The sequence below is a fragment of the Tamandua tetradactyla genome, chromosome 6 (genome assembly GCF_023851605.1).
Source record: "Tamandua tetradactyla isolate mTamTet1 chromosome 6, mTamTet1.pri, whole genome shotgun sequence".
NCBI lineage: Eukaryota > Metazoa > Chordata > Mammalia > Pilosa > Myrmecophagidae > Tamandua > Tamandua tetradactyla.
This window is the reverse complement of record NC_135332.1, coordinates 42,811,436-42,837,849: the sequence shown is the minus strand read 5'-3', so window position 1 is coordinate 42,837,849 and position 26,414 is coordinate 42,811,436. Positions and strand designations below refer to the sequence as shown.

The 26,414-nt window shown below is 35.6% G+C and overlaps 1 protein-coding gene across 20 annotated transcripts in view; it reads left to right on the top strand.

Moving 5' to 3' along the window:
• The window catches only part of BCAS3 (BCAS3 microtubule associated cell migration factor), a 726,008-nt gene that overhangs the window by 166,973 nt on the left and 532,621 nt on the right, over positions 1-26,414 (top strand). For all 20 annotated transcript variants that reach the window (XR_013177676.1, XM_077165018.1, XM_077165019.1 and 17 more), the window contains 2 exons: positions 7,902-7,978; positions 13,862-13,945. Coding sequence is in view for 19 of the 20 variants with exons in the window: in XM_077165018.1 (XP_077021133.1) it covers positions 7,902-7,978; positions 13,862-13,945 (161 nt within the window). In the remaining variant the exon portion in view is untranslated. The remainder of the gene's footprint in view (positions 1-7,901; positions 7,979-13,861; positions 13,946-26,414) is intronic.

Below are 26,414 nucleotides of genomic sequence, written 5' to 3'. Positions count from 1 at the left end.
ATGTGAACCGACATTTGAGAATAAACTTGGAATATGTCATTGGTAACAGAGACCAACAGGACTTAGAAACAGGGTAAGATAATGGGTAATTGGAGCTGAAGGGAAACAGAGTGTGCAACAGGACTAGATACAAAAACTCAAAAATGGACAGCACAATAATACCTAATTGTAAAGTAATCATGTTAAAACACTGAATGAAGCTGCATCTGAGCTATAGGTTTTTTTTTTTTGTCTGTTTGTTTCTTTGTGTCTTTTTTTTTACTATTATTATTATTTTTATTTTTTTCTCTATATTAACATTCTATATCTTTTTCTGCTGTTATGCTAGTTCTTTTCGTAAATCGATGCAAATGTACTTAGAAATGATGATCATGCATCTATGTGATGATGTTAAGAATTACTGATTGCATATGTAGAATGGAATGATTTCTAAATGTCGTGTTAATTTCTTTTTTTTCTTTAATAATAAAAAAACAATCATAAAGAAAAAAGAAACATGGCTACTGGAACACAGCACTACATTTTCGGGTAGTTCCCTCCAGCCTCTCCACTATGTCTTGAACAACAATGTGATATCTACTTAATGCATAAGAATAACCTCCAGGATAACCTCTTGACTCTGTTTGGAATCTCTCAGCCATTGACACTTAGTCTCATTTCACTCTTCCCCCTTTTGGTCGAGAAGATTCTCTCAATCCCTTGATGTTAATTCTCAGCTCATTGTAGGGTTTTTCTCAATCCCTTGATGCTGAGTCTCAGCTCATCCCAGGATCTCTGTCCCACGTTGCCAATAAGTTCCACACCCCTGGGGGTCATGTCCCATGCAGAGAGGGGGAGGGTGGTGAGACTGCTCGTCGTGTTGGCTGGAGAGAGGGGCCACATCTGAGCAACAAAAGAGGCTCTCCTGGGTGTGACTCTTAGGCCTAAATTTTAAGTAGAGTTGACCTATCCTTTGTGGGGTTAAGTTTCATATGATCAAACCCCAAGACTGGGGGCTCAGCCTGTCGCTTTGGTTGTCCACACTGCTTGTGAGAATATCAAGAATTTGACTTGGGGAAGTTGAATTTCTCCCTGCTCTCAACATTCCCCGAAGGGGGCTTTGCAAATACTTTTCCAGTCACTGATCGAATCATTCTGGGATTCATTGGGGGATCACTCTGGACAAACCAACAAAATCTCATGTCCTACCTGAGATTCCAAGTACTTATGGCGTTCAATCAAACTATCTACATAAGTTATATTAGGAAATGCACTAGTCAAAATATAAATTTTGTACCAAATAATAAGCTGGAAACTTTTGATTTGATTTTTTCCATGGAGATGTGACACACACAATTGTGGGTTGAACCTTTTGATTAGATGAAAATGTGACTCCACCCATTAAAGGTGGGTCTTAATTAGTTTACTGGAACCTTTAAGAGAGCTCTTGAAAAGGAAAAGTATTTACAGCCAACAGAGATGCAGACATTTGAAGATACTTGATGTGCCAATAGAGTCAGCAGATGCCTAGACATGGACATTTGGAGATGCAGATCCAGCAGATGTCACCATTTGCCTTCCCGTGAAATGCTAAACAAGCCAGAACCCAGAGTTGTGTGCTGGAGGAGCTAAGTGAAGGCCCACAGATGCTTAGAGAGGGAACCATTGGCATCAGAAGCTGGAAGCAGTGGAACCGGGAACAAGGACCAGCAGATGAAAGCCTTGTGCCTTCCCATGTGATAGACATTGGCCTTTCTTGATTCAAAGTGTCTACTTCTGGATGCCTTAGTTTGGACATTTTTATGGCCTTGGAAATATAAACTTGTAACTAAATAAATTCCCTTTTTAAAAGCCATTCCATTCCTGCCATATTACAATCCAGCAGCATTTAGAAACTAAAGCACCATATGAGAGATATGGGTTTATCTCTCTTCTACATATATACCCCAAATAGTTGAAATCAGGGTCTTGAACAGATATTTGCACTTGCATGTTTTTATCAGTGTTATTCACAATTGTCATGATAGGTGCAGCCAAGTGTCTGTCAACAGATGAATGAATAAACTAAATATGATAAAGTGGTCTATTATTAAGTTTTAATTAATACATTTAATTTAAACTGAAGATAAATAGTCCCACCACTTAATTTGAGGAGGCTTATTTTCCCTCAGTCTCTGCATTTTCACCCTGTTCTTTTACAGAGACTGAAACTTTTGGTGGATAGGTAGAAGCATGATCCAGAGTCCCTGTGTTTCTCTGAATTTGGCTTTATGTTATCTCTAGCAAATAAGCTGCTTTTACCTGGTATGTGAGGAAGATAAAGGATATAGTGATTGGGGGGACATACTGAGGTGGGACAGAGTATAGTAGAATGATATTGATGCACTCCATTGCTTATTGCAGGTAGATTTTCTGTTGTTTGGTCTTAGTTCTTTCCATAAGTCATCTAGTGCAATAATACTTTAGACATATTTTAACACTGAATTAGGATGTTGTTTTGATCATATAATGAATATATAAAATAGTATGAAAAGCTTTTGGATAATATAATTTGGAGTACTTTAAGTATGTATGAATACAATGAGAGGACTGTTAAATAAGTAGACACAGTTATGTCCGTCAGAACAAGTGCCAGAGGTAAAGAGATCTGATAGTGAAATGGGAAGGGAATTTTGCCAAATAGAATTAGAAAGGAGATACCTTTGTATTTAGCTGTATGGAAAAGGGGCCTTTGAGCAGCTGTTTGATATGGTAATTCAAAACCCTGGTGTGATTAAGAAAACTAAAGAGAAGGACTGATAGATGTCATTAGTAGTCATTTCCACTGTCCTTAAATTGAAATGTAGATAATGAAGTCTCTTGAGGGACCAAAGGAGTGTGCCGTAAGGAAGCTCTTTCCATTGGCCTCTGTTTTTACTTTGATGATTTCAATTTATTCTTACATCCTAAAGTTATTTTTTGGTACTACATATGCGTGTTCTATTTTTATGCTAATGATGAATAACAAATGAAAGGAATTACGGTAAAGTAATTCTAAATGGCAAAATTATTTTTAATTTTGAAAAGAGCTTTGCTTTTTATGTCTAGAACAAATCTGTAACTTTTAAGACAAATGATTGATGGGTTCATTTGTGATCTAAGCCCAGTTTTAATTAGGAATTAAGTGTGTATATACTCTGTAACCTTTACTGCTTCTGGGTTCTGATCTGCATAAGATAAGTAAGGCTGCCATGATAATTAAAGAATCTAGAGAGGGGCCGACGCTAGTGGACACTTTGAGAAATATGTGTGCAGTGACCTGTTCTCTGTACAGAATTCCCACCCATTGAGCCTTAGAATAATAGCACTCTGAAACACATCATGACATGATTCATATACATGAAAAATAAACAAACTGAAAATCAGAAGTTTTAAACTCAAAGCTCATGGAACCTCAAGAGGGTAAGACGTTATCTAAAATAGGATTTGATATTTTGTCTGCAAGTATATTTTTCAGTCTTTTCTGGGCAATTCATATAAATAGTATCGTATAATATATGGTCCTTTGTGACTGGTATCTTTCAATTAGCATCATATTATCAAGGTTCATCCATTTTGGAGCATGTATCACTATTTCCTTTCTTCTCATTGCCTAATAATATTCTGCTATTGGATATACCACATTCTATTTATCCATCCGTCCATCAGTTGATGGATATTTAGATTGCTTCCACTTTTTTGTCTGTTATAAATAATGATGCTCTGAATATTTATAATTTTTTTTGTGGACTTATGTTTTTATTTTTGCGTAGAATAATTTTTGAGTCATATGGTTTAATTCTATGATACGCTGTTATAGTAACTGACAGACTGTTTCTGAACACCTGTACCTCTTTCATTCTTACCAGCAGTGTATGAGGGTTCCAGGATCTCCACATTCTTGGCAAGGATTGTTAGTATCTCTCTTCTCCATTATAGCCATCCTGGTAGCACCTCATAAAGTAGTATCTCAGTGTCATTTTTGAATAACATTCACATGATAGGGGACATCTTTCAAGCACATGAACATCTTTCCATGTACTTATTGTCCCTTTTTTATATCTTCTTTGGACATCTGTCTGTATAGATCTTTTGCCAAATTCTAAATTGTTCTTTATATATTCTAGATACAAATTGCTTATCAGATGCATAATTTGCAAAAGTTTTCTTTCATTCTGTGTGGTGTCTTTCTCACTTTTTTTTTTTTTTTTTTAACTTGGGTGGGCACCGGGAATCAAACCCGGGTCTCCAGCATGGCAGGTGAGAATTCTGCCGCTGAGCCACCGTGGCCCACCCTGTGTGCTGTCTTTTTACTTTCTTTATGTTGTCCTCCGAAATACAAAATTTTTTGATTTGGTGAAGTCTGTTATTTCTTTTGTTGCTTGTACTATGGTGTCATATGTAAGAAACAATTGCCCAATCCAGGATCATGAATATTTTTCTTCTTGTGTTTTCTTCTAAGAGTGTAATAATTTTAGCACTTAGAATTAGGTCTCTGATTAATTTTAAGAAAAATTATTTTTAATATAGTGTATTTGAGGTATCTAAATTCAGTCTTTCACATATGACTGTTTGTCTCAGCACCATTTGTTGAAAAGAATATTCTTTCCCCATTGACTTTTGGCACCCTTGTTCATAATCAGTTGGCCTTAAATGTGAATATTTGCTTTTTCAAAAAAGTTCTGAAATCTTTTGAGCTACCTTGCCAGGAAAAAACAGGCAAAGTATTACAGAGAGTAGTTTTCAAAATGTTTTCGGTCTCTTCTTCATTAATATTAACTTTCTGGGATGATGCTGTCTGAAATCACATCACTCCATGTCCCTTCTTAATTCTTCTTTACAACATAACAATATTCATTTAATATGCATTTCTTGGATTGCAACTTTATTTAAATTTGGAAACAAGTTCTTTTACACTCTGTTTAGGAACATTGTAAACATGTTAGGATTAATATTAATATTATAAAGGGTCTTTTTTTCCCCCATTACTTGTTCAAAGTTTAAATGGAGGCAAAGTTTAGTGTTTAAAAGAGTCACACTTACAAGGTTGGTATAGTGCCAAGTGACTGATAGTTTTCTGATTCCAGGTATAAAATATTTTTTTGGAGAGGAGAAAAACAAATTGTTTTTCATTCCAGTACATTATAATTAATGAAATCCACTAAATTTCTAAAAACGTTGACTCAAAAAATGAAATGAAAAATTGTAAGCTGTTTTCCCTTTAGTATTTGAAAGGGGAAATGTACTTACTGGCATCTGTTAAGGTTGAAGTTGCTATGAGAATTGACTGATAAATGATAGTGACTTTTGTGGTAGTTAGATTCAGTTGTCAACTTGGCCAGGTGAAGGCACCTGGTTTTGTTGCTGCAGACATGAGCCAATAGTACGTGAACCTCATCTGTTGCTGATTAGGATTGTCAGCTAAAAGGGTGCCTGCTGCAATGAATGACGTTTTACTTAATTGGCTGGTGCTTAAATTAGAGGGCGTAAGGTAGCACAGCTCAAGCAGCTCGGCATACCTCATCTCAGCACTTGCATCTCAGCCCAGGCCTTTGGAGATGCAGAAAGAAATCACCCTGGGGAAAGTTGTTGGAACCCAGAGGCCTGGAGAGAAGGCCAGCAGAGACCATCCTGTGGTCTTTCTTCCCACGTAAGAAAGAACCTCAGTGGAAAGTTAGCTGCCTTTCCTCTGAAGAACTAACAAAATAAATCCCCCCTTTTTTAAAAGCCAATCCGTCTCTGGTGTGTTGCATTCCGGCAGCTAGCAAAGTAGTACAGCTTTTTAAAAGCTAGTCCAGAGATTAGCTATCTCTAAGTGAGGCTTTAATTCACAAATATAGTGATATTTGGTGTTATTTCTCATGATAGTGTTTCAAAGGGGAGAATTTTTTATAGATCATATTTACACTAATTTCTCCAACTCTGAAAATTTCTTTGAACTATGTGTTTATATAGGCATGTACAAAATTAATATATTTTTGTATGAGTAGTATTAGTTTGTGCAATGTGAGCCTAATAATGACATCTTTTATCAGTATAATACATGACAGATATTAAAATGGGTTGTCTTTGTGTTATGTGTAATATGCCTTTTGCTGTTTATGTCTCCATCATTTGTATACAGTTGATATAGTAAATCAGAGTTATGCAGAGGTCAAATTTTCAGAAAACCGAAGCATCCCAAAACCCTACCTTCAAACCTTGAAATAAATGAAAAATTTTAAAGCAGTGATGAGTGTATTTTGTGTATTAAAAATGGCAGTTGAGGGAGCTGCGCTAAAACTGCTCTGTAACGTAGCCAGTAGCCATTTATGCTTCTTTATTGCTTCTGAGCACAACTGTAACACAATCTGCATGACTGCCAAATGCTACCTTTTCAACTCAGAAGCATGTGATAGACACTTAAGAAAGATGTCCATTAAAATTGGCTTGAAAAGGCAAGCTGTAGGTCTGAAAAGAGCATACTATTTAGATATTTGAAAAATTTACTTATGTAGACTACTTGCTAGTGCGTTAAAAATGGCTTTGATTAATTTAGGTGGATTGATTGGTTTATTCAAACTATATTTACTGAGTTTGTGCTGTGTATCAGATATTATTTTAGGTAGGGTTATTTTAGTAGTGAAAAAAAACTGATGAAAATTGTTGGCCTTACATATCTCTCTAAAGAAGGTGTAGGAAGATAAAAAATAAATGGAGAAAATAAGCTAATAAATGGAATAAATTATAAATATTAAAGAACTTGATTATTCTTTTATTCACTGATAAAAGTCATTTTGAATAAAGCAATATATTCATGGGTATATATCTAAACCTAACAAAGTATGTATATTTAATGAGCAGGTTGACGTATGTCATTTTATACCTCAAGAAAGCTGGTTAAAAAATACTGTTATATGGTCATATTATTGTAAACTTTGGGCAAATTCAACCCTTCCAGACTTCCTTTAATACTTGAAAAAGACTGAAAATTTGTCTAATGATTTCTGTGTTTGCTTTAGATTTTAGCTGGTAGAAAGACATGCGTTGATTATTTTCTTCTCCTTCGGATCAATAACCTAGATTTGGAACTTCTACCTGTAGGGTATTGCCACCCTTTCTAATTTACAGTGCACTTTATGCTATTTAAAAAAAATTTTTTTTTTAACGTAACATAGAAACATGAACATTCTAATTTTTTTCTATACCCCTTATTATTCCCTTTCATTGATCACTAGCATTTAAATCTACTAAATTTATTTTAACTTTTGTTTCTCCTATTGTTTATTTATTTTTTAATCCATAAGTTTTACTCATCTGTCCACGTTATAGATAAAAGGAGCATCGGAACAGTGTTTTAATTGAACACTATAAGTATATGAGTAGGGCTTGGGATCTTACAGGTTTGTCCAGAGTGATGCCCTGGCAACATAGTTTTTCACCATAGTTTATCTTTTCCTTTTAGGTGTTGGTCTCATACTTGTCTGTGTTTTTATTTATTTATTTATTTATTTATTTATTTATTTATTTATTTATTTATTTATTTATTTATGTTAACCCATTATATCTTTCCTCTCTCAACATTCCTATTTGCCTTTTGAACTTGTAGATTTAGGAATTTGTTTCCTATTAGCTTCTTCCTCTTGTCCTAGGAATAACTATAATAAATGTCCAGTTTCTGCTAAAAGACATTAGCAGGTCTTACCAAGTATATTTCTTACTGGAACAGAGTCAAAACCAAAAGAAAACTAGTTAGAGGGTGGAAAAGAACCTTCATTTAGCTGTTTAAAATGATGATTAGTATTATGGAAATTTTAGCTGACTTAAAAAACTTTGATTTTTCTGTTTCTCTTGCATCACCATATGAAGCATCAACAGAAAAGTTATTAAGAAATTTCTCAATATTTCCATCTGAAAATTTTCAGGCTGTTATCCTTGCCCAGGGCCAAACATGAATCCTATTGCTCTTGGAAGCTGCTGGCTTGCTTATGCAGAAAACAAGGTAAGACATGTCTCATGTTTGGATTATTTGTAATGGAGCAAGTATTGAAGGATTTCCCATAATAACTACCTGTGTAATAATTATATACCACTTATTAGTACTTTATTTTGTTTGGTTTGCTTTGGTTGTTATTGTGCAATTAATAATCTTCCCATCTCCCATCTTGCTTATAATTAGTATTGGGAATTCTCAAGTGTTTGATGGTTGTCCTTGCATTAAGACTTTACCCCATTAATGTCAAAGCACAACAGTGGTATTAAAGTCAGTTTCTGTGAGGCTAGAAGTCAAGAGGTGAATTGGCACCTAAGACATGGAATAATTTAATTGTCCTTAACTATATGTCTACAACTAGATCCAAACAAGGGTTCTGCCAATTATTTTAATAATTATATCATAGATGCTGAAATTTAAAATACTATCTGATATTTATGCATTTCATTTATCTACTAATATCATCATAATAAAATGAAAGTATTGTATTTTTACACTGGGTTTTATTTCAAAATCAAGGCACAAGGTAAATTTGCAATTTCATAAAGAAAAAGTGAAATCCTTTTTATGCCTTACTGCTCTTTGAATAGAGAATGAAATCTAAGAATCTTTACAAACTTCCAAGAGGTATTTAGCTTTGTTGCTTAGTTATTATATCTTGGGAGTATTAGGAAATAATGTGAAATAAAGAGTTCTTGACAAAATCAGGATGTGGTAAATAAAGTAATTATTTGGTGAAATCACAAAGCTAGTAAATGGTTATTAGCCTTTGGGATGTTCAAAATCAAGAAATTTTGAAGTAAAGAATTTCTTTAGATGAATTCCTTGATACTTTATCCAAAATTCTGTCTGCAGCAAATAGACATTTTACACCTTAACTGATGCTGAATTTATACTTCATTCTGTTCTTTCTGTTTTCCTACATATCTCATAAAAGTACTTCTTTCCAAATTGCTCTTTTCAAACTTTAATGACAAATGGCATTACTATGTAATAATTTCTGTTGAGTGTTAGAGCATCCAAGAAGTAAATCTATAAATTGTCCATTGGCTTTTCACATGTGGGAAACTTCCCATTTAGAGCTGCAGGTATTATATCAATGGTTAAGTATTGTGTTTGAGGAGGAAAAAACTCCCTTCATTGATGCATAGCTTGAAAGTGTACCAATTGATTTTCCTTTATAGAGACACATATTAAGAAAATCTTATCTCATTTTCAAAGGCCAAAAATTAAACTCCTTAATTCACAAGGAGTTTGCTAATGAGGTGGTTGTGCCACCCTTTAGAAGAAATATTTCCAGTCCTTCCATGGTATTTCATAAAAGCTAATATTTATTACCAATTTTTGATGGTTTTAACTTTGTAATGAGTGTGAAATTACAAAAGTGAATTACATTTTGACTAAGTCTTTCTATTAAATTGAATAAAAATGCATTTTGACTGTATCTTATAATACAAACAGCACATAGAACACCCATATACTCTTTATTCTGATTTACCTCTGAACTGTTTCAGAGTAGATTGCATATATCATTACATCTAAATATTAGCCTATTTAACATTTGTGTAATTACTGTCTATATTCTGTTTTTGTCAAGTGACTCTGTAATGCCCCTCCCTCCCCCCACAGCACAGGATCCAATCTAGGATCAGGTATTATATTTTGTTGGCATGTTCCTTTATAACCTTTTTTTCTTTTTAAATTCCTTTTAATTCTTTTTTTTGCAAAAAATAGCATGTATAAAAAAGCAGTAAATTTCAAAACACATTGCATTAATTAGTTGTAGAACAGATTTCAGAGTTTGGTATGAGTTACAGTTCCACAATTTTAGGTTTTTACTTCTAGCTGCTCTAAGATACTGGAGACTAAAAAATATCAATATAATGATTCAGCACTCATAGTCATTTGTTAAATGCTGCCTTCTCTGTATAACTCCGCCATCACCTGTGATCTTTCCCCTATTCTTCTAACTTTTTCATATTGGAAGGGTTGTCAGTAATAAGGGGTAGTGAGATGGAACAAACTGTTGTTCTGGAGAGGCTGGCCCTTCTGCATTTCAAGGCTTATCTGGTCCAGGGACCCATCTGGAGGTTATAGGTTTCTGGAAAATTACCCTAGTGCATGGAACTTTTTATATAATTTCCTAGGTTTTCTTTAATATTGGCAGGAATGGTTTTGGTTAAGATTTGGCAAGCTGTGATAGCAATGTAAAAACGAAGTTGTTATAGAATAGATTTCATAGTTTTTAAAGTTTGGTATGGGTTATAAGTTCCACGATTTTTCGTTGTTTCTTCTAGCTACTCCAGAACACCAGTGATCAAAGAAATAGCAGTATAATGATTCAGCAGTCATGCTTATTTGTTAACATCTTTTGTGTTATAGTCTTCCTTCTCTTTTTTTTCTTTTTTGTGAAAAATAATATTTTTACAAAAAAGCGATAAAGCAATAAATGTCAAAGTGCATCGCAACAATTAGTTGTAGAACAGATTTCCTCAAAGCTCATCCATCTTGTCATGTAGTTCAGGACATTTTGTTTTTACTGTGCATATACCACATTTGTTAATTCACTCGTCTATTGATGGGCAGTTGGATTGTTTCCATTTTTCAGCGATTGTAAATAATGCTGCTATGAACAGCAGTGTGAAAATGTCTGTCAGTGCTCTCAGTAAGGTTTCTTTTTTTTTCCAGTAGTTTATAAATTATTTTCATTTTAAATTATTTGGGCTTTCAAATTGTGCCAGAGTTGGCCAATTGGAGCCCCTTTGGGCTCGTTACTGGCACCATAATTTTTATTTTTTACTGTTTCTGACGTATGGGTTTGTTCCATCCCTTAGACCTGGAACAGCCACTTCTGGTTCTCCTGGTTCCTTTTTTTTTAAAATGCAGTTTTATTGAGATATTATATATATTCAGATACCATATAATCATCTAAATTGAACAGTCTGTGGTTCACAGTGCATTGTTCTATGCATTCATCAACACAGTTGATTTTTGAACATTTTCATTACTCCAAAAACAAAAAAAGAAAAGTAAAAAACATACTGAAACCATCCCGTATCCCCCCTTGTGTATTTATTTGCCTCTTTTTTATTCTTTACTCATCCTCCATATGCTGATAAAATGGAGTGTCAGTCACAAGGTTTTCACAGTCACACCTTAGAAGCTTGATAGTTTATTCAGTCATCTTCAAGAATCCAGCTGTTCAAATTATAGTTCAGCAATTTCAGGTATTTCCCTTTAGCAACTGCAGCACCCCTCAGATTGAGGCAGGATATCTGTATAGTGCATAAGAATTACTTCGAGAATGACCTCTCGACTCTCTTTGAAATCTCTAGCTATTGAAAATTTTAACAGGCAAGCTTTGTCTACTAGGTATTCTCATTGGTTCTTGGTGTCTTTGCTTCTAGACCTTTTCATTGAACAGAGCTAAGAAACACACAAAAACAACATACTTACATATATATCCAGATATATATAACTACATACATATGATTGTGCATGTATATTTATATATAAACATACCTATTTTAGGACTCATTAATTCACATTGATGCTTCCAATTCCAGTCTATCACAAAAGAATTCTTTCTTGCTTCTTCCATTTCATAATTGTTTGTTACTTATTTCACATAGGAGACTGTAACATCAACACATCTATTCATTCAATAATTGTAGAATTTCTTGCTCATAGTGCTATAAAAATCTAGTGTTTGCATTTGTGGGTAATTCTCCATCCTCCCCGATCCCTGCCTAAGACTGTGTTTATGCATTTTGATTAGTTTGTCATTTTCTTTCTTTCACAAAAGGTAACATACTATATATGCACCTTTGCACATTGCTTGAAAGTATTTCCTGGAAATTAGTCCATTATATAGCGTTTTGTGCTTTGTAAAATTCTGACTCATCTTTACTTTTGGTGAACCAATATACACTGTAACTTTCTGCTGATGCTCAGTTTTAGTCTAAAATTACTGGGTTAATTTCATGTAGAAATTCGGAATTCCTTTTAGTTAAACTTAAGAGGTAAGATTGTTGCTTATTTTTTAATAACATTTGTCCTTGTACGTTTTAATTAAAGAAGAAAAAGATGGTACTATTTCCAAAAGATTGTCTTTCTTTGCACATGCAGTAGGAGGCAGCAGAGAGATACTTTTCATAATTCTTTGACCACATGTTTGTGAAACATGTTCTTTTTTTAAAAATTTTTTATTTTTTTTAAAATAGAGCAACACAAACATTCTTAACATATGATCATTCTGTTCTACATATATAATCAGTAATTCACAGTATCATCACATAGTTGTTGAAAGATTCTTTTTAAAGTGATTGCCTTCCAGACTCCTTATTTAACTCTATGTGAAATCACGTTGAATGGTCACCTGAATTTTGAAAAATTCCTCACTACTCAACCTTGAAATCTATATAAGCAACTGTTTAGCAGGGACATGGTAGAGATTTTCTAAAAATAAAGTTTCAGTGGCTGAGAGATTTCAAATAGAGTTGAGAGGTTATCCTGGAGGTTATTCTTGTGCATAATATTGATGTCCCTTTTTAGTTTATGGTGTATTAGAGTGATTAGAGTGAAGTACCTGAAACTGTTGAGTTGTGTTCCAGTAGACTGTTTCTTGAAGATAATTGTATAACTATATAGCTTTTACAATGTGATTGTGTGATTGTGAAAACCTTGTGACTGATGCTCCCTTTAAGCAGGGTATAGACAGCTGAGTAGAAACATAAGGATAAAAATTAAATAAATAATAGGGATGAGGGGTAAAAAAAATTGGCTAGATTGCAATGCTAGTGTTCAATGAGAAAAAGGGCGAGGGGTATGGGGTGTTTGGTGTTTTTCTTTTTTCTTTTTATTTCTTCTCCTGGAATGATGCAAATGTTTTAAAAATGATCATGGTGGTGAATACACATTTATGTGATAATATAGTGAACCATTGATTGTATATTTTGTTTGGACTGTATGGTGTGTAAAGATCTCTAAATAAAAATATTGAAATAAAGAGATTGTCTAATAAATATTTGACGTCTAGTATCTGATATATATGCTACTATATGTCAACATATATTAATATATATGTCAATATAATTTTTAAGAATTTATTTGAAACAATTCTAGTAATGAGGGATTGCATATCAATCATCAAAGGACCTAATTATAAATTACATAAACCATTTGTTGTCTTTATGTTTTGGTGATATGTAGAACTTCTGTGAATTCTAGATAACATTAAAAAGATTATCCTGTTTTTTTTGCTTAGCATTTTGAGAAAAACAGCCATTTCAAACCAGTGGTTCACTTTGAAATTTGGCAGGTTTACATCGGGCATGAATAATAAGGTCATGTTTTTTTCATTCCTTTGCTAAAAGCAATCAGCCCTCTGTAGTGGATAGCTACTCCATGTATTATGTTTGAATTAGGCATAATTTGTGCCCCTTTTACAGATACAATTGAAATGGATATATGACACTTTTTTTTTATTCCTTTTACAACTTTTTTTGGAGGAAGGAAGTTGAGAAAAATATTTGCTAGAATGTCAAATATTTAATGTTGATAAGTCGTGCCAAGTCCTCTGATTGTTTTTTAAATTTGTGGAAAGGTTGCCAGATCCCATATCCTACCATTTCAGAGTTTATGAATTCTTAAAGACTATTCTTCTGGCACGTAACTTGTACTGTAGTTGAGCATGAAACTGCCTGAGTGGCAGCAGTAGATTATAAAAAGGAGTAATAGTGACTCAAGCTAGGCTTTTAGCCGTTTGTCTGAAATACACTCATACAAACATTTCCACCCACTACTATCATTATGTATGATAAATAAGCTTGTCTTAATGCCTGTTATAGTTAAACAGTTTGCTTTCAGGTTCTCTCTTTTTTTTTTTCTCAGTTGATTCGTTGTCATCAATCCCGTGGTGGTGCCTGTGGAGACAACATCCAGTCTTACACTGCCACAGTCATTAGTGCTGCTAAAGTGAGTATCTCAGTAGTTGCTGGGAGGAGTGATTGTGTGGGTTGTTCCTTTCCTGAATTATATTGAAATTTTCCTTTCTCTTTCATTCACAAATATGAAATAAACATAAGTAGTAAATCACTTGTGAGAATTGGTGACAATATGAGTTGGTATTTAATCTCTCAAGGTTCGTAAATTTCTGTTGTATTGAATGTAGGGTTGTTACTTAGCTTATTTAAAATATTTAAGTATATTAGCAAGATTAAAGTCTGTGATCTTATTTATACCACTGTTGAAAGAAGCTTTATGTGTTTTACGTAGTGATTTCTAGATTGTCTGTGATTTGTTCCATTCTACCTATGTTGACAACCCTTTGCATCTTTGAACAATTCTGAGTCTTCTTGATATAAAAAGTATGAAACTTGAGTCAAACCCCTGACAGATTCAAAGATTCTTTCGTATATAAGGGATACCCCTTGCATGTTTGTAATGTGAGTTCTTTTTGTGGGGTGGGGGGTTAATTTTGATGATGGCTGGTAAACTTTATGCTGATTATAAGGTATTCTAAGAGCCACTGTCATTTTGAATTGTGAAGTATACAACAAAATAATTCTAATAATAGAGATGACAGAATGAATCTAAATGACAGTGTATAATAGAAAACACAACTAAACAGAACAGTTTAAAACAAACCACAGGAAGGAATCAAGGGTTACACTGTTTTATGTAAAAAAAAAAAAATTCAAATTGATCACAAATGTTTATATGATGTACTTTAGAAAGGTTTCCTTGTTTTGAGGGGAGAAGCATAATGTATTTTTCATTCAAGAGACTTTATACTTACATCCCTTCATATTTTATAAAGATTGCTCATTTTTTCCATTCTGTGCAAAAAACATGATTATTTCAAAGAAAGGAAATTTAAGACAGAGTAGTTAGATGTTATCCATGTAGCTTGTAATAGATCCACAAAACATACCAAAGTCATCTGGTTTACAGGAATTACACTCTTTTTAAACGTATCTGCCTTGTTCACTTTTTTTAAAATTAATTTTTAAATTTTGTAAAAATCTAACAAGCAAACACAAACATTCTTAATATATGATCATTCTGTTCTACATATATAATCAGTAACTCACAATATCATCACTTAGTTCCATATTCATCATCATGATCATTTCTTAGAACATTTGCATCAATTTCAAAAAAGAAATAAAAAGACAACAGAAAAAAATTCATACATATCATACCCCTTGCCCCTCCCTTTCATTGAACATTAGCATTTCAATCTACTAAATTTAATTTTAACATTTATTCCCCCTATTATTTATTTTTATCCCGTATGTTTTACTCGTCTGTTGATAAGGTAGATAAAAGGAGCAGTTACACACAAGGTTATCACAATCACACAGTCACATTGTGAAAGCTATATCATGATACAGTCATCTTCAAGAAACATGGCTACTGGAACACAGCTCTACATTTTCAGGCAGTTCCCTCCAGCTTCTCCATTATATCTTGAATAACAAGGTGATATTTATTTAATGCATAAGAATAACCTCCAGGATAACTTCTTAACTCTGTTTGGAATCTCTCAGCCATTGACACTTTATTTTGTCTCGTTTCACACTTTCCCCTTTTGGTCAAGAAGGTTTTCTCAATTCCTTAATGCTGAGTCCCAGCTCATTCTAGGATTTCTCTCCCACATTGTCAGGAAGGTCCACACCCCTGGGAGTCATGTCCCACGTAGAGAGGGGGAGGGCAGTAAGTTTGCTTGTTGTATTGGCTGGAGTGAGAGGCCACATCTGAGCAACAAAAGAGGTTCTTTTGGGGGTGATTCTTAGCCTAATTTTAAGTTGGCTTGACTTATCCTTTGTGGGGTCAAGTTTCACATGCACAAACCCCAGGATTGGAACCTCTGCCTCTTGCTTTGACTGTCCCCACTGCCTGTGAGAATATCAAGAATTTTAAATTTGGGGAACTTGAATTTTCCCCCTTTCTCACCATTCCCCCTAGGGGACTTTGCAAATACATTTTTACTCACTGTTCAAATCACCTGGGGATTTGTTGTGGCATCACTCTGGACAAACCTACAAAATCTTTTGCCATACTCAAGGTTCCATGTATTTATGGTGTTCACATAAGTTATATTAGGAACTGCACTAGTCAAAATATAAATTTTGAACCAAATAACATGTTTTGCTTTATTCTCACACATAAGTTAATTTTTTTTTTTTTAACATGGGCAGGCACTGGGAAACGAACCCAAGTCCTCTGGCATCGCAGGCAAGCATTCTTGCTTGCTGAGCCACTGTGGCCCACCTCATAAGTTAAAATTTTAAAATATTAATCACCATCTATTTTCAACACCCTGCAGTATTGACATTCCTTTGTTCTTCCTCATGCAAAAACTTTTTAAATTTGCACATTTAGTCACCATCATTATATAATCTAAGCATTCCTAGATTATACTATCTCAGTCTTTATTGTCCATCTTTCTTTCTAATTTCATTTTTGCCCCCAGCCCTCCTCCCTCTGTCATTCTCACATTCAGCTTCATTCAGTGTTCTAACATAATTGTATTACAGTTAGGTAGTATTGTGCTATCCATTTCTGAATTTTTACAATCATTCCTGTTGCACAATCTGCATCCCTTCAGCTCCAATTATCCAATATCTGACCCTATTTCTATCTTCTGATGGTCTCTGTTACCACCTGAAATTCTTCAAGTTCATTCTCTAATGTCAGTTCATATCAGCAAGACCATACAGTATTTGTCCTTTTGTTTCTGGCTAATCTCTCTCAGCATAATGTCCTCAAGGTCCATCTATGTTGTTACATACTTCATAACTTTATTCTGTCTTACAGGTGCATAATAGTCCATCATATGTGTATACCACAGCTTGTTTAGCCACTCATCTGTTGATGGACATTTTGGTTGTTTCCATCTCTTTGCACTTGTAAATCATGCTGCTGTAATAAACATTGGTGTGCAAGTGTCCATTTGTGTCCTTGCCCTCATGTCCTCTGAGTAGATACCTAGCAATGGTATTGCAGGGTCATATTTGCGTATGTATATAATGCTATAATTCTGTACTTAGCTTCATGAGGATCCGCCAAATTTCTGTTCAGAGCAGTTGTGGCTTTTGACATTCCCACGAACAGTGGATATATGTGCCTCTTTGTCCAAATCCTCTCCAGCACTTGTCATTTTGTGTTTTATTGAAAATGGCCATTCTGGTGGGTGTGAGATAATATCCCATTGTGGTTTTGATTTGCATTTCCCTAATAGCCAGGGAAGTTGAGCATCTTCTGAGAAGTATCTGTTCAAGTCTTTTGCCCGTTTTGTAATTGGGTTGTCTGTCTTTTTGTTGTTGAGTTGAACAATCTCTTTATATATTCTGGATACTTGACCTTTATCTGATATTTTGTTTCCAAATATTGTCTCCCATCTGTGGGCTGTCTTTTTACTTTTTTGATGAAGATCTTTGATGCACTAGTGTTTAATTTTGAGGAGTTGCCATGTATTTATTTATTTAGTGCTCGTGGTTTGGGTGTAAGGTCTAGGAACCGCCTCCTATATAAGGTTTATAAGATATTTCCCTACGTTCTCTTCTAACAGTTTTATGGTCTTAGATCTAATATTTAGGTCTTTGATCCATTTTTAGTTTTGTATGGGGTGTCAGATATGGATCCTCTTTCATTCTGTTGCATACGAATGTCCAGTTCTCTAGGCCCACCATTTATTGAAGAGACTGTTCTGTCCCAGATGAGTTGGTTTGACTGCCTTATCAAAGATCAGTTGTCCATAGGTGAGAGGGTCTATATCTGAACACTCTGTTCAATTCCATTGGTCAGTATATTTACCTTTATGCCAATACCGTACTGTTTTGACCACTGTACCTTCATAATATTCCTTAAAGTGTCATAGCTTGAGACCTCCGACTTCATTTTTCTTTTCCTTTCTCAGGATACTTTTAGCTATTCAGGGCACCCTGTGCTTCCAGGTAAATTTGGTTGTTGGTTTTCTATTTCTGAAAAGTTAAGTTTTTTGGATTTTAATTGGTATTACATTGAATCTGTAAATCAATTTAGGAAGAATTGGCATCTTAACTATATTTAGTCTTCCAATCCATGAACACAGTATGGCCTTCCATTTCTTTAGGTCTTCTGTGATTTCTTTTAAAAATTTCTTTTGTCTCTTTAGTTAAACTCATTCCTAAATATTTTATTCTTTTGGTTTCAATTTGTTCTAGTTTGCTATCTGCTGGAATGCAATATACCAGAAATGGAATGGCTTTTATAAAGAGGAATTTAATAAGTTGCTAGTTTACAGTTCTAAGGCTGAGAAATTGTCCCAATTAAAACAAGTCTATAGAATTGTCCAATCCTGAACCTTGAAGACCTTCAAGAAGGCCAATCACGTTCAGGGTTTCTCTCTCAAGTGAGAAGGCACATGGCAAACATAGTCAGAGCTACTCTCTCAACTGGAAGGGCACATGACTAGCACAGCATCATCTGCGAGCTTTCTCTCCTGGCTTCCTGTTTCATGAAGCTCCCCAAGATGCATTTTCCTTCCTCATCTCCAAAGGTCACTGTCTGATTGACTTCCTACTTCATGGTGCTGCAGCATTCTCTGCTCTCCCTGAATCTCTCATTCTCCAAAATGTTTCCTCTTTTATAGGACTCTTGTAACTAATCAAGACCCATCCAAATGGGTGGAGACACATCTCTCCAGTCCGGTTTAACAACCACCCTTGATTAGGTTGCATCTCCAGGGAGATGATCTAATTACATACGGTATTGAATAGGGGTTATTTTGCCTCTACGAAATGGGATTTTGATTAAACCATGGCTTTTCTAGGGTACATGCGTCCTTTCAAACCAGCACATAATTGTAAATGGAATTTTTTCTTGATTTCCCCTTCAGACTGTTCATTACTAGTGTGTAGAAGCACTACAGATTTTCGAGTGTTGATCTTGTAACCTGCCACTTTACTGTACTCATTTATTAGCTCTAGTAGTTTTGCGGTGGAGTTTTTGGGGTTTTTGGGCATATAGTGGCATATCATCTGCAAACAAAGTCTTACTTCTTCCATTCCAACTTTGATGCCTTGTATTTCTTTTTCTTGTCTAAGTGCTCTGGCTGGAACTTCCAACACAGTGTTGAAAAACAGTGGTGGGTACATCCACTGTCTTGTGCACATCCTTGTCTTGTTCCTGATCTTAGGGGGAAGGTTTTCAAGTTTTCCCCATTGAGGGTGATGTTAGCTTGGGTTTTTCATGTATTCCCTGTGTCATGTTGTGGAAGTTCTCTTCTATTCCTATCCTTTGAAGTGTTTTCAACAAGAAAGGATGTTGAATTTTATCAAAAGCCTTTTCTGCATCAATCGAGATGATCATGGGGTTTTTTTGCTTTAATTTGTTGATATGGTGTATTACGTTAATTGATTTTCTTATCTTGAACCACCCTTGCATACTTGGGATGAATCCTACTTCGTCATGGTGTATAATTCTTTTAATGTGCTGCTTGATTCGATTTGCTCGAGTTTTGTTGAGGATTTTTGTATCTGTATTCATTAGAGAGATTGGTCTGTAGTTTTCTTTTTTCGTGATATCTTTGTCTGGCTTTGGTATGAGGGTAATGTTGGCTTCATTGAATGAGTTAGGTAGCTTTCCCTCCTCTTCAATTTTTTTGAAGAGTTTGAGCAGGATTGGTACTAATTCTTTCTTGAATGTTTGGTAGAATTCACATGTGAAGCCATCTGGTCCTGGGCTTTTCTTTTTGGGGAGCTTCTTAATGACTGATTTAATTTCTTTACCTGTGATTGATTTGTTGAGGTTGTCTGTTTCTTCTTGCATCTTGTTGGTTCTTCATGCCTTTCTAGAAAGTTGTCCATTTCATCTATATTGTCGAGTTTATTAGCATAAAGTTGTTCACTGTATCCTCTCTGTACTTCCCTTAATTCTGTGGAATCAGTGGTTATGTCTCCTCTTCCATTTCTGATATTATTTTTTTGCATTCTCTCTCTTCTGTTTTTCAGTCATGCTAAGGATCCATCAGTCTTACTGATTTTCTCATAGAACCAACTTCTTGTTTTGTTGACTTTCTCAATTGTCTTCATGTTCTCAGTTTCATTTATTTCTGCTCTAATCTTCATTATTTCTTTCCTTTTACTTGCTTTGGAATTAGTGTGCTGTTCTTTCTCTAGTTCTTCCAAGTGGACTGTTAATTCCTCGATTTTTGCCCTTTCTTCTTTTTTTGATATAGGCATTTCAGGCAATAAATTTCGCTCCTAGCACTGCCTTTGCTGCTTCCCATACATTTTGATATGTTGTGTTTTCATTTTCATTTGCTTCAAGATATTTACTGATTCCTCTTGTAATTTCTTCCTTAAACCACTGGTTGTTTGAGAGTGTGTTGTTGAGCCTCTATATATTTGTGAATTTTCTGGCACTCTTCCTATTATTGATTTCCAACTTCATTTCTTTATGATCTGAGAAAGCGTTTTGTATGACTTCAGTCTTTTCAAATTTATTGAGACTTGCTTTGTGACCCAGCATATATGGTTTATCCTTAAGAATGATCCATTAGCACTCGAGAAAAAGGTGTATCCTGCTTTTGTGGGGTGTAATGTTCTATAAATGTCTGTTAAGTCTAGCTCATTTATTGTATTATTCGAATTCTCTGTTTCTTTATTGATTCTGTCTAGATGTTCTGTCCATTGATGAGAGTGGGGAATTGAAGTCTCCAACTATTATGGTAGATGTGTCTGTTTCTCTTTTCAGTGTTTTGAGTGTTTGCCTCATGTATTTTGGAGCATTCTGGCTTGATGCAAAATATTTATGATTGTTATATGTTCTTGTTGAATTGTTCCTTTTATTAATACATAGTGTCCTTCTTTATCTCTTTAACTGTTTTACATTTGAAGTCTAATTTGTTGGATATTAGTATAGCTACTCCTGCTCTTTTCTGATGGTTATTTGCATGAAATATCTTTTCCTAGCCTTTCACTTTCAACCTTTGTATATTCTTGCGTCTATGATGCATTTCCTGTAGACAGCATATAGATGGGTTCTGTTTTTAAATCCATTCTGCCAGTCTATGTCTTTTGATTGAGGAGTTAAATCTATTAACATTTAGTATTGTTACAGTATGGGTAGTACTTTCTCCTGTCATTTTGCCTTTTGGATTTTATGTGTCATATCTAATTTTTATTCTTTTTATCTTTACTGATAGTCTTCATTCTTATACTCTTCTCCACCCCTCTCTCTCCTGTCTTTTTATATCTGTCTCTAGTCCTCCCTTCAGTATTTCTTGCAGAACCAGTCTCTTGGTCACAGATTTTCTCAGTGATTTTTTTGCCTGAAAATGCTTTTATTTCCCCCTCATTTTTTAACGATGATTTTGCTGGATATGGAATTCTTGGTTGGCAGTTTTTCTCTTTTCATAATTGAAGTATATTATCCTACTGTCTTCTTGCCTCCATGGTTTCTGCTGACAAATCTATGCATAGTCTTACTGGAATTCCCTTGTAAGTAATGGATTGCTTTTCTCTTGCTGCTTTCAAGATTCTCTCTTTCTCTTTGACATCTGACATTCTGATTAGGAAGTGTCTTGGAGTACCTCTATTTGGATGTATTCCGTTTGGGGTGCACTATACTTCTTGGATCTGTAATTTTAAGTCTTTCATAAAGTTCGGAAGTTTTCAGTGATAATTTCCTTTATTCGTTTTTCTTCCTCTTTTTCCCTTCTCTTCTCCTTCTGGGACACCCACAACACACATATTCGTGTGCTTCATGTCATTCAATTCCCTGAGTCCCTGCTCATATTTTTCCATTCTTTTCCCTACATTTTCTTTTGCTTGTCAGATTTCAGATGTTCCACCCTCCAGTTCACTAATCCTATCTTCTGCCTCTTGAAATCTGACATTGCAGTTTTCCATTGCTTTTTTTCATCTCTTCTACTGTGCCTTTCATTCCCATAAGTTCTGTTTGTTTTTTTCAGACTTGCAGTTTCTTCTTTTTGTTCATTCCTTGCCTTCTTTATATCCTCCCTCAATTCATTGATTTGGTTTTTGATGAGGTTTTCCATGTCTGTTCGAACATTCTGAATCAATTTTTTTAACTCCTGTATCTCATTTGAATTATTGGTTTAGTTCTTTTGACTGGGCCATATCTTCAGTTTTCCTAGTATGATTTGCTGTTTTTTTTTGCTGGCAGTTAGGCATTTAATTACCTTAATTAGTTTATCCTGGAGATTGTTTTCACCTCTGTTACCTAAAATTTTCTTCCTGGATGACTTTGTTGTCTATCTGTTCTTTGACATTCAGTTCATCTTCTGTACCGCTAGCTTAGGGTTTGTTTAACAGATCAGAATTTTTTAGTTCTTGTTTTCTTGTTTCTTGCCCTGCCTGTATGGAGCCTTTCCCGCACCCTGCCCCTGCCACTTCAGAGGGTCTACTTAGGTATTATAGACCCATCCTGATTTTCCCAGACCAAACTGGCCTCCTCTCAGGAGGAAAGAGTCACCTGTGTCAGTTTTCCCTGAGGGTGAGACCCAGCAGGTTGAAAGACTTTCCTTTGAAGTGTCTGGACTCTGTGTTTTTCCTATCCTGCCCAGTATGTAGTGCTTTTCTGCCTGCGGGTCCCACTAGCATAAGGTGATGCGGTACGTTTAACTTCAGCAGACTCTGGGGGCATGGTGGAGACAGAGGAGAAGTTGCAGCCTGGCTTTAAAGGCTTCAGTTTTCCATACCCTGGAGTCTCAGTTCCTTGAGGGAGGAAATCCACCTGAGTTGGGCCCCACTCCTCTCCTAGGGAAGACACAGGCTCTAGACAAGCTCTCAGACAAGCTTGTTTCTGCCTATGCCTGGTGCATTTGGAGCCTGAGAAGAGCTGCAGCTGTATCCAAAGGCAGTCAAGCAGTAGAAAAACAACCACAAAAAAGAAAGAAAAAAATCCTTCTCAGAGCAGGACCCCTGTTCCTTGGGTTTGCCCATCACATAAGTTGGTATGTTGCTTTGTGTACATTCAGATCCTATGTGCCCCCTCCTTTCCTTCAGGGCCCAGACCCTTTCAAGTATAATGTGCTCTCTGATCCCAAAAACCTTCTTTTTTTTTTTCTTTTTCTGTCAGCCCTGCCCCCTCGGCCCTGGGGCAAAAATCAGCAACCTCTGCTTTGGCTCCAGGTTCAGCTGAGCTGGGGGCCTATTTTTAGTAGTCAGAATTTGTGAATTAATTCCACAATTGGAGGTTAGTTGTGCTCAGCCCCTGCTGCTAGTTAAGTCCCTTTCCTTTCCCCTCTGGGAAGCAGCCTGTGGGGGAGGGGCGCCGGCTGCTGTGGCTTGGGGAGCTCATGGTTTTGGGTGGGCTCGCAACTGGTCCAGCTTGTCCAGACTGGTGTACACTGTGTGTCTGGTCACTGATATGTCCCCAGCAGTTGTTCTGTACTGTTTCTGGCTATTTAGTAGCTGCTCTGGAGGATGAACTAAATCCCACACCTTGCTAAGGTACTCGCTTGGCACTCTCCATCCTGCCTCGTTCACTTTTATCAGGATAGGTCTTATATTATGGCTTGAATAATTTTCAGTTATGTGATGATCACAACTTTTCAGTTCTTCTGTGCTGTACTTATCCATGTTTATTTGCATGCTTATATAAAATGGAAGTGACATGCTTCATTCAGAACCCTGTTTTGTGGAGGACTTGCTGGAATGAGGCTCGACCTTTGAAAAGAATAAGTTCAAGCTTCATACTTTCCAACACCTCAATATTGTGAATTGTGAAGCATATATTCCTTTTTGTTAGTTTTTTCTAATTATGAAATATAACATACATACAAAAAAACGATAAATTTCCATGTACATTTTAGCAAGTTGTTATAGAACAGATTTTTTATTGAAAAACATTTTTATTGATAAAACTTAACATACAAACTTGCAAACGTTCTTTTTTTATTGAGAAATCCTCACACATGAACATTGTATAAGTAGTATAGTTGTACATTCATTACCATGATTGTTTTTTAGAACATTTCCATAATTCCAGAAAAATAAGTAAAAGAAAAAAAAAAACTCATACATACCATACTGCTCATCACTCCCTCTCATTGGCCACTAGTATTTCCATCTACCCAAATTTTCAAAACTATTTTTATTAATATTTTAATTGCAATTTTATTATAAGCAATATTTTTATTATAAACAGACATACATTCTTGAGATACTAACATTCTTGACATAGTTACCGTCAATTGCTCACAATATTCATCACCATGATCGTTTTTTTGAATATTTGCATCTCCTCAGCAAAAGAAAGAAAAAGGAAAAAACTCATGCATGCCATACCCCTTACCACTCCCTTTCATTGACAACTGGTATTTCAATCTACCCTATTTATTTTAACCTTTGTTTCCCCTGTTATTTTTAAATTTTTTATCCATAGTTTTCACTCATCCTGTCTATAATGTAGATACAAGGCATCAGACAGGAGGTTTTCACAATCACACAGTCACATTGTGAAAGCTGTAGCATTATAGATTCATCTTCAAGAAACATGGCTACTAGGACAGTTTCCAGTACTTCCCTTAAGCCACTCTAATACACCATAAACTGTAAAGGGGATGTCTATATAATGCATTAGTATAACCTCCAGGATAACCTCTCAACTCTGAAATCTCTCAGCCACTGGCACTTTATTTTGTCTCATTTCTGTCTTTCCCGTTTTGTTTAAGAAAGTTTTCTCAATCCCTTAATGCTGAGTCCCAACTCATTTTAGGATTTCTGTCCCACATTGCCAGGGAGGTTTGTACCCCTGGGAGTCATGTCCCATGTGGAGAGGGGTAGGGTAGTGAGTTTGCTTGCTGTATCTGCTGAGAGGGAGCGAGGCCACATTTGAGCAACAAAAGGGGTTCTCTAGTGGTGACTCTTAGGTCTAATTTTAGGTAGGCTTAACCTATCCTTTGCCGGGATATGTTTCATGGGAGCAAACCCCAAGGTTGAGGGCTTGGCCTATTGATTTGGGTGTCCCCACTGCATGCAAGAATATCGAGACTTCTCTAAATGGGGAAGTTGAATTTTACCCCTTTCTCCCCATTCCTCTGAGGGGACTTTGCAAATACTTCTATACTCCCTGTAGAACAGATTTTAAAGTTTGGTTTGGGTTATAGTTCCACGATTTTTTGTTTTTTCTTCTAACTGCTCCAAAACACTGGAGGCCAAAAGAAATACTAGTATAATGATTCAGCAGTCATACTCACTTATAAAATCGTTTCTTTTGCGTTATATTACTCCTTTTCTTTTTTGTAAAAAATTACATATATACAAAAATGCAACATTTCAAAGTACATCATAACAATTAGTTGTAGAACAGATTTCAGAATTTGGTATGGGTTACAGTTCCACAATTTTAGGTTTTTTCTTCTAGCTGCTCTAAGGTTCTGGAGATTTGGCACTCATTTGTTAAACCCTGTGTTCTCTGTATAACTCCTCCATCACCTTCAATCTTTTTCCCACTCTTTAGGGGTATTTGGGCTATGTCCACTCTGACTTTTTCATGTTAGAAGGGGTGGTCGATAATATGGGCTGGGGGATGGAACTGTTGTGTTCTGGAGAGGCTGGCCCTTCTGCATTTCAGGACTTATCTGGTCCAGGGACTCATCTGGTGGTTGTAGGTTTCTAGAAAATTACCCTAGTGCATGGAACCTTTGTAGAATCTTATATAATGCCCTAGGTGTTCTCTAATATTGGCAGGAATGATTTTGGTTAGGGTTTGGCAAGTTATGATAGGTAGCAAGGTCTAACTGAAGTTTGTGCAAGTGTAACCTCCAGAGTAGCCTCTCAACTCTATTTGAACTCTCATAGCCACTGATACCTTATTTGTTATTTTTCTTTTCCCCCTTTTTGCTCAGGATGGCATTATTGATCCCATGGTGCCAGGGCTGGGCTCATTCCTGAGAGTCATCTCCCATGCCACCAGGGAGACTGTCACCCTGGATGTCATGTCCCACGGAGCAGGGAGGGCAATGATTTCACTTGTAGAGTTGGGCTTAGAGGGAGTGAGGCCACATCTGAGTAACAGCAGAGGTCCTCCAGAAGTAACTCTTAGGCTACGTATGGAGAACATAAGTATATTAACTATGGAGAACACTACGTACTTAAGCTTCACAAGAACAAGCCTCAAGGTCAAAGGCTTGTCCTATTGATTTAGGTGTCCCTAATGTTTGACACAGTATCAAGTGTTTCCCCAGTGATAAAGTTTAATAGTTCCATATTTTTTTTTACCATCCCTCAGGAGACTTTGCCAGTACTTTTTGATTATCTGCTTAGTATATTTTGGGATGTATCCAGGTATCACATTAAGCTATACGGGATTAAAGGTCCTTATTTTCATTCTGAGCTCCCTGTGTTTCGATTGTTTAAATGAGCTATGTAGACAGATTGAGTTATATTATGTGCTACAGAAAATTTAGGTTCTGGACAAAATAAAC